Source organism: Schistocerca piceifrons, chromosome 1 (assembly GCF_021461385.2).
Source record: "Schistocerca piceifrons isolate TAMUIC-IGC-003096 chromosome 1, iqSchPice1.1, whole genome shotgun sequence".
NCBI lineage: Eukaryota > Metazoa > Arthropoda > Insecta > Orthoptera > Acrididae > Schistocerca > Schistocerca piceifrons.
In genome coordinates, this window is record NC_060138.1 from 345,664,855 (window position 1) to 345,678,453 (window position 13,599).

The 13,599-nt window shown below is 46.4% G+C and overlaps 1 protein-coding gene and 1 pseudogene across 1 annotated transcript in view; one reads left to right on the plus strand and one right to left on the minus strand.

Moving 5' to 3' along the window:
- The window catches only part of LOC124784057 (ankyrin-3-like), a 291,446-nt gene extending 287,454 nt beyond the window's left edge, over positions 1-3,992 (minus strand). The window contains exon 1 of the mRNA XM_047254070.1: positions 3,880-3,992. Coding sequence (XP_047110026.1) covers positions 3,880-3,951 — 72 coding nt within the window. The 5' untranslated portion in view covers positions 3,952-3,992. The remainder of the gene's footprint in view (positions 1-3,879) is intronic.
- Positions 2,213-2,330, plus strand: LOC124727435 (annotated as a pseudogene).
- Positions 3,993-13,599: the final 9,607 nt, after the last annotated feature.

The window sequence follows — 13,599 nt, forward strand, 5'->3', positions numbered from 1 at the left end:
AAGGAAAGATGAAGATCAAAATATTGTCGCCGTGGAGTTCACTAGAGGTAAGATGGGGAAGAAAATAGACAGCGGACTCCTGGGAGGAATCGCTCTAGCTTGCGCTCCCAATGGTTTACGGAAACCTAGAATGGCTATGCGGACCGTGGTCTTTCAGTCTTGATCAACCGCACCATCTCACAGCCGCAATTAAAGACGTCGGTAATGATGTAGGCATATCCACTGGTTCATGCCACAAATCTGTCGTATGTATTGCATATGAAACGAGTGACGCAAAACTTGTTCCAAAATGGGTCAATTTCGAACAAAAACAGCGGCGAATGCAAATAGCTAACGAGACGCTACACGAAGTCACCACGACGCAGAACTACTGAAGCGTTTCGTAATAGGACGTGATGAGACGAGCTTTTACGAATATGATGCCGAAGCTAACGGTCAGTCGTCGCAGTGGCAGCATCCTGGATAGTCAAGAACGAAAAAAGCGCGACAGGTGCCGTCAAATATGAAAGTTCTTGGATTTCAAAGGCCTGGAGCACCGCGACTTCTTACCAGGGGGTTGAACGATCAATAAACAGCACTGCTTATAAGTTCAATGCCATTTGCGTGAAGCAATACGAAAAATAGCTGTCAAGATTTGTCGCGAGAGAATTTTCACCTCTGCAACACAGCAATACACCTTGGCATACTTCACCAATTGTTCGTAAATTTTTGGCCAAAACCAATACTATTATGATGGCCTAGCCTCAATATTCATCAGACACATCGATGTATTCAACAAAGTGGGCACTCGTTTGAACACCTCTTTAATTTCTTTACTGCAAAATCGATTTCGGGACTAGTATTTATTTGTAACTGCAAATCATCAGACAGCTGCGTTCGCACCATCCGCTACAATGGAAAGAGAAAGCATAAATGCATGTTCCTTTGACTTATCATTTTGTAAGTTACAGAGAAAATCATCTCATATGAGGCACCTTTTGTGTGTTAGAAACTGTTTTCTGAAAGTATTTGCCTACAGTGTAACCTTACACGGAAATGAAACGTGTGTGATAAACAGTACAGACAAGAAGAGAACAACAGCTTTTGAAATGTTGCGTACCACAGAAGACTGCTATAGATCAGATGGGCATTTCGAATAAGTTAAAAAATGGTTCAAATGGCTCTGAGCACTATGGGACTTAACATCTGAGGGCGTCAGTCCCCTAGAACTTAGAACTACTTAAACCTAACTAAGGACATCACACACATTCATGCCTGAGGCAGGATTCGAACCTGGGACCGTAGCGGTCGCGCAGATCCAGACTGAAGTGCCTAGAAACCGCTCGGCCACACCGGCCGGCTCGAATAAGTAACGAACAGATACTGAGCTGAATCGGAGAGAAATTTATGAGGCAACTTCACTAAAAGAAGGAAAAGTAACAGAATTGGCAATGGCGCGAAGTGTGTCTGGAGGGAAAGAAGGAGCGGAGATATTATAACGATACGAAGGCATGAATATACTTATATAGATACGGTGTCTGTTCTGTCGCACATGTCCGAAAGAACAGACACCATTGGTGACCTGCACCCGTCTAGAACAAAATTAGAATTATGTATTAATACTTTCAGCTGCTGACGGGCGTTGAAATTATATCAATGGGGACAGGTGGAAATGTGTGCCCCGACCGGGACACTACGAATGTAGTGTGTGGACATGTAAGGTGAGAATGTGGGTCTCGCTGGAGGCGTGCAAGAGATAGTCCCTGCAGTTTCACTATCCACTGTGCCCTCGGTAGCTCAGGTGGATAGAGCGTCTGCGATGTAAGCAAGAGATCCCGGGTTCGAATCCCGGTCGGATCACACAATTTCACCTGTCTCCGTTGATATATATCAACGCCCGTCAGCAGCTGAAGGTATTAATATATAATTCTAATTAAGGCATGAATAGGTTCAATTCGATGTTGGTCGCAATATTCGACTAGCAAGGCGGCTACATCAAAATAGTCTGCGGCCTGAAGACCACAGCAGCAAAACGTCACTATGCGCCCTGTGCTTTCCTACCAAGCTTCACGACCCGACCATGCGTTTCACTGTTTCTATACTTCTCTCTTGTTCTTGCAGACTTCAACGCAAGTGTACGGCGGTCTGCTAGACTAGCACTACTGGAAGCAGGAAGTGATGGAGACGGCTTACCCTTACCCAGGGGATATTTCGAGGATTCCTCCCTCCAGCCGGCAACGGCCTTGCCGCAGTGGATACACCGGTTCCCGTCAAATCACCGAAGTTAAGCGCTGTCGGGCGTGGCCGGCACTTGGATGGGTGACCATCCGGGCCGCCATGCGTTGTTGCCATTTTTCGGGGAGCACTCAGCCTCGTGATGCCAATTGAGGAGCTACTCGACCGAATAGTAGCGGCTCCGGTCAAAGAAAACCACCATAACGACCGGGAGAGCGGTGTGCTGACCACACGCCCCTCCTATCCGCATCCTCAGCTGACGATGACACGGCGGTCGGATGGCCACGGTGGGCCACATGTGGCCTGATGACAGAGTGCTCCCTCCAGCCAGAAAGCGTCTTCATTATTTATCGACAGTGTGGAACGCCTTTCGAAAACTGAGTATGGTGCCTTTCGAAAATACACGAAGGCGCACTGTACCTGTTGACCTAGATCAGCGGTCTCGGAACTACGGCCCGCGAGGGCCGGCAAACCGCCAAACATTTGAGGTGGTGCCTATACTGCCAGCAATTGAGATTCGAGGCCTATCGTGACCAATACACCGCGACATTGTCGGAGCTCTATCTTTACAAAGCGGAAGGTCATGGTTAAATTTGTGGCTATTCCCAATAAACACACAGACCATTCTCCGTGCGATAATGAAAAAAAAGGTTAACAGACTAGTTTGGCGAAAACAAAAAAGTTCAAATGTGTGTGAAATTTTACGGGACTTAACTGCTAAGGTCATCAGTCCCTAAGCTTACACACTACTTAACCTAAATTATCCTAAGGACAAACGCACACACCCATGCCCGAGGGAGGACTAGAACCTCCGCCGGGAACAGCCGCACAGTCCATGACTGCAGCGCCTTAGCCCGCTCGGCTAATACCGCGCGGCCTTGGCGAAAACATTTTAAGTAAAAAAATGCTTTGCATTTTATTCTAGTCACGGGTCAAGTGCCAGTCTTTCAAATGGACGCCACTTCGACGACTAGCCTTCGTAATCAATCATTATGGAAGATGCTTCTTAAGCAAGGTTTCACTTTCTTTACGTATTTCGATTTTCAGATTTTCCTGGTCTCTTAGAATCCAAACTTTGAATTGTCCCACACCTACTAGTAAAGCGCATAAGACACTAAAAAAACTCGTGAGACACTCGCAACGTAGACACAATCACGCAACAGAACTACCAAATATATGCTCTGGCTCAACTACTCGCTACAAGACTACATAACTAAACTTATTGTTGCGCTGCTTGAAATAATAATGCGTTGACATACTCTACCTCTGTTACATCTTACAGTAATAGTGTTGCTAACAGTGATTTTGAGATTTCGTTAACTTTGCAGGAAGCTTTCGTGAATAATTGAAGTGACATACTTTTTTGTCGGTGAAACTCGCCAGAATAAAATATGCCATAAATTCGGTCAGGTACGTCCACCAATCAAAACTATGAAAACAAATAGAAATCGTAGTCGTTTTAGCGCTGGTTATTCCCACAACCTTAGATTTTTGCGAGTTCATCTTTCGCTTAGCGTTACATGACGGTGATCATGGAGTGCTAGGGTTCTTTAATCCCACTAGATAGATCTTGGCCCTTATGACTTCGTGGAGGAATCAATGTGGCCCGCAGGTTTGGAGACCCCTGACCTAGATGCCTTATAGCAGCTGTGGCCTCTGGCCTACCTGTCGTCGCAGCCACTTGGCGGCGCGGTCCGAGTTGCTCCGGAGGACTGTGGTGCGCAGCGAGCGGATCATGGCGGCTGGCTGCAGCGGCGGCCGCTGCACTGCACTGGGGCCTGCCGGCGCTGGCTCCGTCTGCCGGCTGCCGTTCGCCAAGTGCCACTTCCTCTCGCGATGAGCCTGCAGCGGCGCCTCTGCAGTCTGCCTGCCACTGACTCACGTCCGCGGACCGGCGCCCACAAACGCCGTGGGACCCGCCGGCATTGTTCGGAAACCTAACTACCTGCTCCGCGTAGCTGCGCAATTAACGCTCACTTTCTGACGGCGAAACTAGGCTAATATCGCAGTCTGGGAAAAGGCGAGAGCTTCCACTGTAGCCACCTACTGCCGCTGGAAACTTCACGATGATGCTGGAATCGAGGATTTTAAATATTGCAACGTTTACTAAGCGTCCAGAATCATAAAAATTGGGTATTTGTCAACATTTTCAGAAGACTGATACAAATGAGTGTTTGGCGCCATTGGCCGGGAGGCCCCTTGCGGGGCAGGACCGCCCGCCTTGGTGCAGGTCTTATTACATTCGACGCCACAATGGGCGACTGCTCGCCGGATGGGGATGAAATGATGATGAAAGCAACACAACACCCAGTCCCTGAGCGGAGAAAATCCCCGACCCTGCTGGGAATCGAACCCCGGACCGTACGACGGCAATCCAGCATGCTGACCACATTTTTTCTTTTTTTATTATTTCCAGCGACCAACTACCTACGACTATGGGGCTTTTTTCCTACCAACTTCTTTTTCTTTTGTATATTTTTATGTTTTTCTGAATTTTTTGCCACTTTTTTGTTTTTTTGTTTAGTGTGTTCAGTTATGAGTAGGTGGAGACAAGCCGGGCAGGGGTCGCAACCCGAGGCCTGCCCGTGATGTCTCCCCCCTCCCGTCCCTGAATCACTCCCTCAAAGTAGCTTTTTGATTTATTTATTTTTTTTTTAACCAAGAGCCGGCCGGGGTGGCCGAGCGGTTCTAGGCGCTACAGTCTGGAACCGCGTGACCGCTACGGTCGCAGGTTCGAATCCTGCCTCGGGCATGGATGAGTGTGACGTCCTTAGGTTAGTTAGGTTTAAGTAGTTCTATGTTCTAGGGGACTGATGACCACAGAAGTTAAGTCCCATAGTGCTCGGAGCCATTTGAACCTTTTTACCAGGAACAGGGTAAATGAAGAAAAGATCTGTATTGGTACAAACTTAAATACAACAGAAATGCCATCCTCCCGGCGGAAATAACACAAGACATTATACTCGTACAAAGCGAACATTTTTTTTATGAACAAGGTGTAGGAAAAAAAGAGAATAATAATGCTGATATAAGCTAAGAGGAGTAAAGCAATCTACAGTGAAGTGGGGGAAAAACCAGTGTGATCTCGTATAGTGCATAAAAGAAAGGAGGCGCGTGTCCATGCGCCTACTCCACTGTGGGTTACAATATAGGAAGTAGCGCGGGGAGTCTCCGATGTCAGCAGGGGGGAGAGGGCTGGGGGCGGGAGTGCTGTCAGTGTGTGGCACCATCCCACTGAGTGCGGGTGACGTAAAGATCGCATGTAAGTAATTGGCGAAGAAGGCGCGGTAGCGCGGTCGGTGTTCGACTTCACTGTGGCCGGTTTGTAAGTACTGCCAGAAATCAAGTCGCGATTTTTCGCCATCATTATACATGTAGGTGATCGTCCATCCCTTGACCCATACAATCGCATGATTTTTGGTGGTGGTTGGGGGGGGGGGGAAATATGTATCCTCAGGATGGATAAAAGTCCATGGGTCAATCGAGTCCGGCGGAACGCGGAGGTAACAGGCAACGAACTGTCGGGCAAGTTTGCAGACGTCACTGGTGGCAGCTCAAGTCAGTTGATGGACATCGTCATCCATGAGGTGGCAAATGGAACAAAGTGGAGAGTCTGTTAGTTCGATGGCGTGAAGACGTTGATTTGTGGCGAATTTTTCATTTGCGGCTTGATACCACGTTGTCTGGACGTTGGAGGGAAGAAAAGGCTGGTGGATATGACGCCAAACCATGGGCCACCGCTTGGACGGATGTCTCAGTTCGATATTGTTGCTGGATATGGAGCGAAGCAGTGGGGTGTAAAAATCTTTAGGTCGAGGAGAACATCACTCAGCTATCGGGGCGGACAGAAGACTGTTGAAGTGTAGAGACTGATTTTTCACCCTCAAGGTGAATACGTTGAAGCACTGTGGACGAAAGGCCACCGGCCGTGCCGCAATGGTAGCTCCGGTTCCCGTCACATCACCGAAGTTAAGCGCTGTCGAGCTGGGCTAGCATTTGAATGGGTGACCATCCGGTCTGCCGAGCGCTGTTGGCAGGCGGGGTGCACTCAGCCCTTGTGAGGCAAGCTTTACTGACCAGTAGCGGCTCCGGTCTCGTAAAGTGACATACGGCCAGGAGAGCAGTGTGCTGACCACATGCCCCTCCATATCCGCATCCAGTGACGCATGTGGGTGAGGATGACACGGCGGCGGGCCGGTACCATCGGGCCTTCGGGCGGAGTTTTTTTTTTGTGCACAAAAGGGACACAGAACTGCATTTTTCGCCGGCCATATGCCGTGTGGCCAGAGACTCCCTTTACATCTGAACTAAATTCCTGTAACAGTGTAAAATCACGGATGTGGCAACAGTGTTCCTCGTGTGAATTGCAACGTGACTGCCACTTGACTGTCCAGGGAGGAGTACGAACTCTGTACGTTGACCAGTTTGTTGTTCATTTTTCCGTAGTTGATGAACAACAGTGACAGATACTAGCGACCTCATTGTTGTGTGTCGATCCACGAACGGAAGCACAACAACGAAAAATATGACACAGGTGATGGATAGGTTTCTTGACTGTTCGGTAAGGAACCACTAACTCGGCAGATTTTTGTAATGTGGGATGATGAAGACGTTTGGCTTGTGGGGCGCTCAACTGCTGGGTCATCAGCGCCCGTAGAAAGTCCCATGTTTCTTCACAGTCCAATCTAGGCACTGTCACGAATGATAAGGATGATGATGATGAAATGATGAGGAAAACACAAGCAGCCCGTCACCGGGCAGAGAAAATCTCCAAATCGGCCGGGAATCGATCCCGAGACCCCGTGATACAGAGGCAGCAACGCTAGCCACTAGACCACGAGCTGCGGACGATAACGTGCGAGAAAAATACTTCTCGCATGCCCCCGCTCCGCTATGATCGCCCATCAGCCCGAAGGGAAACACGTTCTGCAGTTACTGCGTTAGTGATGTGTTTACCCTGCAAATCGACCAGTAAGAGTGCTGAAGGACTTGGAATTAAAAGCAGCACAGCACGGCGGAGCTCCTATCCACTTGCTATTCGTGAACTGCCTACAGCGTAGCGCGGCCAGAATCACGTCAGGAACCTTTCCACGCGAATCACCTGAGTACAAATGACAGCTGCACCAATACACTGCTATTTTATACCTTGTGTGCGCGATACTACCGTCATCTGTGTATGTGCATATCGCTATCCCATTACTTCCGTCACCTCAGTGTTTGATTTGTACTGTGTGTCAATTATTCACCTTTTAGGTGGCTAAATAGCCGTTAGCTGCCGCAGACCAGGTAGAGGGGAAAAAGTGAGTTTGTTTAGACCTGCAGTTTGTTGCTAAGTAAGTAGGACATAAACATTCAAAGTTATATCGACAAACTTTCGTCTGAGGACCTGAATAAAATGAATCATTGAGTCTCCGGAGAGCCTCTACGGAAATACGAGTACTTTGCATTTACGCGAACACAGTAACCCGATATTCGGCCGGTTCTGCTGAGGTCAGCACGAGCAGCGGTTCGTTCCGCGAAGTCTGGCGAGACAGGGCGCGCGCTGCGTTCGCCACCTGTTGCTGGCGGCGGAAGCGGCGCCGCGTTGCAAGCGCCTGGCCGCCACTGCTGCCAATCCCGGCGTCCGGCCGCGGCTAATTACTGGCTGCCGCCTGTCCTCGTCCCACCCACACAGGCGCCGATCCGTTCCACGTGACACGGTAATGGGGCGCTTCTGCCGCTCTGGTTGAGCACTACCTGACAAGGTGCTTGCTGTAAACGCGTCGCGAGTAAACAGCAGCTACAAGCTCTGGTAATTCGTCTGAGTGGCGTCGTCTGTTTCCTGGAAAACTGGAGAGCGAGCAGGCGAGTGCCCACTGCGTCCACCCGCTGACATCACAAGGAGCAAAGTTATACTGACAAGGGGAGGCCACGACCACTGGAACGCGGATTTACTGCAAACTTCGTACACTGGTAGTACTCCGTGAGGACAACAAAATGTGTAACCAGTACTTCTCTAGCGTTATTGGGAAATTCACAAGATAATTTCGGCCGTCAGATATACAGGGTCTTACAAAAAGGTACGACCAAACTTTCAGGAAACATTCCTCACACACAAATAAAGAAAAGGTGTTATGTGGACATGTGTCCGGAAACGCTTACTTTCCATGTTAGAGCTCATTTTATTACTTCTCTTGCAATCGCATTAATCGTGGAGTGGAAACACACAGCAACAGAACGTACCAGCGGGACTTCAAACACTTTGTTACAGGAAATGTTCAAAATGTCCTCCGTTAACGAGGATACACGTATCCACCCTCCGTTGCATGGAATCCCTGATGCGCTGATGCAGTGCTGGAGAATGGCGTATTGTATCACAGCCGTCCACAATACGAGCGCGAAGAGTCTCTACATTTGCTACCGGGGTTGCGTAGACAAGAGCTTTCAAATGCCCCCATAAATGAAAGTCAAGAGGGGTTGAGGTCAGGAGAGCGTGGAGGCCATGGAATTGGTCCGCCTCTACCAATCCATCGGTCACCGAATCTGTTGTTGAGAAGCGTACGAACACTTCGACTGAAATGTGCAGGAGCTCCATCGTGCATGAACCACATGTTGTGTCGTACTTGTAAAGGCACATGTTATAGCAGCACAGGTAGAGTATCCCGTATGAAATCATGGCGGTGAATCGAGGAAGTACAGTACATACTGACGAAACTAAAATGTGCTCTAACATGGAAATTAAGCGTTTCCGGACACATGTCCACATAACATCTTTTCTTTGTTTGTGTGTGAGGAATGTTTCCTGAAAGTTTGGCCGTACCTTTTTGTAACACCCTGTAGCATGGCCATTTTTACCACGAAGCGGCGACAGTCGAATGGTTAGCGTTCAAGCGCCGTAATCGCTGGATGGCTATATCGAGTCCCGTTCGTCAGTTTTCTTTTTATTTTCAACACAGTCATTTTCTTTCCTATTTACATTACAATTGATATAATGGGAAAAATACGTGTAATCGGATGAACTTTTATTAAATTTGCAATGTTATTTGGCAGTCTACAAACTTTTATTATTACAAATAATATAATCTTCATAACTATCGACTGAAATGTGCAGGAGCTCCATCGTGCATGAACCACATGTTGTGTCGTACTTGTAAACGCACATGTTCTAGCACCACAGGTAGAGTATCCCGTATGAAATCATGGCGGTGAATCGAGGAAGTACAGTACATACTGACGAAACTAAAATGTGCTCTAACATGGAAATTAAGCGTTTCCGGACACACGTCCACATAACATCTTTTCTTTATTTGTGTGTGAGGAATGTTTCCTGAAAGTTTGGCCGTACCTTTTTGTAACACCCTGTAGCATGGCCATTTTTACCACGAAGCGGCGGCAGTCGAATGGTTAGCGTTCAAGCGCCGTAATCGCTGAATGGCTATATCGAGTCCCGTTCGTCAGTTTTTTTTTTTAATTTCAACACAGTCATTTTCTTTACTATTTATACTACAATTGATATAATGGGAAAATACGTGTAATCGGATGAACTTTTATTAAATTTACAATGTTATTTGGCAGTCTACAAATTTTTATTATCACAAATAATATAATATTCATAACTATCGACTAGTAAACGACCAAACGCATAAAGAGATACTGAAAACGTATGCATGTCCATGTCTTCAAAACTGTTCGTATTGAATCGAAAGAGAACGAGAAAATGCTTCTCGTGAAGACGCTATTAAAATACACTCGATACTGCATGACCAATTGTCAGCGCCGATATTTAAGGAAATACTGCGTTATGCATGGTTTGCTTCCAAATTGTTGGCTGAAAGAGAGGTTTTCGAAAATGTTAACGAGATTTATTTTTCCACGGAAAACCTCAAAAGACCTTGCGTATGTGGAAATATAGCATTTATTCAATGCAGCTGGTGCCGTTTAACTTTATGTTTTCCATGTTTTTACGAAAAATACCATCCTGCAACTTGTAATCGTAATGTCGAAACCGACGATTAATTGTACATCTTTCGAAAGCCGTCTATGCTGGTCAAGACTTGCAAGTAACAAGTAGTTTTGGGATCCTTCCAGGTATATATGGATTTCTCAAATCACGGACAAGCATACATTTTCAGTATCACTTTATGCGTTTGGTCGTTTACTAGTCGATAGTTATGAATATTATATTATTTGTGATAATAAAAATTTTTAGACTGCCAAATAACATTGTAAATTTAATAAAAGTTCATCCGATTACACGTATTTTCCCATTATATCAATTGTAGTATAAATAGTAAAGAAAATGACTGTGTTGAAATTTAAAAAAACTGACGAACGGGACTCGATATACGGATCAAGGTATTAACGGGGATTTAACGCTAACCACTCGGCTGCCGCCGCTTCGTGTTAAAAATGGCCACGCACAGCCATATATATTTGACGGCCGAAATTATCTTGCGATTTTCTCAGTAACGCTTGAGAAGTACGCGCTACTGGTTACACATTTTGTTGTCCTCATGGAGTACTACGAGTGTACGAAGTTTGCGGTAAATCCGCGTTCCAGACGTCGTGGCCTCCCCTCGTCAGCCTTCCACAGTGTGCCTTTTAAATGAGTTGCAACGCACTGCACTAACACGCCTAAGCAGTGTTTATTTCCACTAAATGCGTTAGCATTAAACAAAATTAGTATCTAGTTAGAAAACCACCACCCTCTATTCTTCCAAGAATGGGACTCCCATGTTAGAGCTGCTTCAAAAGTCTTATTACTTTAAAAATCAGTTAATGTGTTAAATATCTCGTGTTAAGCATGTAAGCAAGAAACAGATTGGAAAAGGTTTCAATTTACTTGTAAAGGTTGTTGCAAGTCGCCAAGTGTTCTCATTATCAAACAGTGAAAGGCTGCAGGCTGGGTATATTGCGCTCCGTTTTAAGCAAAAGCCAGTTTTTCAAAGCACTCAGTCTTTATGACGTTATACCTCCTGACCTAGGTATCGCACAATGACATAATTTTGCAGGTACATACAGTAGTATTGGATACAACAGAGGTAATCACCTCAAAACTGCACGGCGAATATTGCAGAAAATGGCAAGTGCTACTGATGTGCGGTTTTCACAGAATGGATTGGTAGTCAGGGGCTCGTGTTGTTACCCAGTTGCCCGCATCTCGTGGTCGTGCGGTAGCGTTCTCGCATCCCACGCCCGGGTTCCCGGGTTCGATTCCCGGCGGGGTCAGGGATTTTCTCTGCCTCGTGATGGCTGGGTGTTGTGTGCTGTCCTTAGGTTAGTTAGGTTTAAGTAGTTCTAAGTTCTAGGGGACTGATGACCATAGATGTTAAGTCCCATAGTGCTCAGAGCCATTTGAACCACTTGTTACCCAGTCAACAGATTGTAATAATATTTAGACACAGTATTTTGGGTGGGCAAACATACAGTTTTCCAGATGGAACACTGCTTATTCACATTAACTAAAAGTCAGGTAAATTAGAATGTCAGTGGTGTTTGTTGCAGGAGAGTAATGTGAGTAGTTTAAGAGATATCGTATTTTGAGGAGTTTCCTTACAATGTGCCTGTGTGTTCACCGACTGCACTGCGACTTGCTAGTCAGTGTGTGACAGTACAAATAGTAGGTCGTGAACGGACGATCGATTTATCAATGCAGAAATATCCGACACGCTCATGGTGTATGGAGAGTGTAGGAAGAATGCAGTTTGTTCTTGTACGGAGTATACGGCAAGACATCCCAATAGACGTGAACCATGTCGCCATTTCTCAACCTCTTCAACCATTTCAACCAGTATCGCAGCTATCGATACTTCAAATGGAACATCCAGGAATGGTTGTAAGCGGAGGGTCATGTGGGTCATTATCCTTTTCAAAGGACAATGAATCGGAACTATTTATTAGTGTATGTCAGGCCCGTCCATTGTGCAAACAACTTTAATTGGTATAAATCCAAAACATGTTTCTGCACTTCTGTGGCGTCGGTAATGGTTATTCTGTATTCAGTTCTTAATTTTTCAACATTGCTGGCTTATGTAGCCCACACTACACATTATATTCTCATAGTTTCGAAATATCCATTCCCATATTTTGTTGGAATACACACACAAACACGATACATGTTTTGCGGAACTTCGCTCGTTGAAAATGAAATGGCCCTGAGCACTATGGGACTTAACTTCTGAGGTCATCAGTCCCCTAAAACTTAGAACTACTTAAACCTAACTAACCTAAGGACATCACACACATCCATGCCCGAGGCAGGATTTGAACCTGCGACCGTCGCGCATTCCAGACTGTAACGCCTAGAACCGCTCGGCCACCGCGGCCGGCACTTAGCTCGCAGATAACATTTCTTCACTCTACAAAACACAGTGTTAATGCTGTTGTTGTGTGCCCAGTCCCTGCTGACGACCAACTCTCTGTCTCGAAATTTCTATAAGAAGAGTCCAGTTGCAGGGTCAACGGAAAGATCTGCGGATAAAATAGGCCAAAAAATTCAAATGGCTCTGAGCACTATGGGACTCAACTGCTGAGGTCATAAGTCCCCTAGAACTTAGAACTACTTAAACCTAACTAACCTAAGGACAACACACACATCCATGCCCGAGGCAGGATTCGAACCTGCGACCGTAGCAGTCGCGCGGTTCCAGACTGTAGCGCCAGAACCGCTCGGCCACCAGCGGCCGGCTTAAAATAGGCCACACACGTTTCAAGACAGGCACTATGTGGCTGGCATATACCGTAAACAGCACAACAACTGTACTAGAAAAGTTTGTGTGGAAATTGTAAGTACAAACGCTGCATTTCTTCAACCATTTCGTAAAGAATTAAGGCTTGTTCTAGAAAAGAGAAAAAAATTGTTGGCACAGATCTACAACGCAGATGAAACTGGCTTGTTGTGGAAATGCATACCCATCAATATACTGGCCACCATAGAGAGAGTTCATCTAGCTTTCATTGAACTATTACATACACTGTTTGTTACATTCGTAATTATAGCTCCAGCTGTTTTAGGAACCATTTCTATAATCCGCACTTTCAATAATTCTGCCTGGACTGCATCGCATTAGTCCGAATGCAATAAGCAGACCTTGGAATCACTAGATTTGTACTGCTTTGACAGGGAATTCTTATGAAAACGTCTTCACTTTCATTCATTACCCAGCTGCCGTTTTATTAATAAAATAGGTGAGTACCCGGCTTAGTCTTGTGCTACTCATCTCCTCCTTTACTCTCCCTCTGTCCATCTCCTCCCCCGTCTGTCTGTTCATCCCCCCCCCCTCCCCCCGCCTCCAATCTGTGCCCATTCCTCCTTCCCCCTCGCTGTCTGTCCATCTTCTCCACACCCTTCTCTCTCCCCGTTATCACGCTCATCCCAACAGGAGACTGTTGTTTCTTGCCTCCACA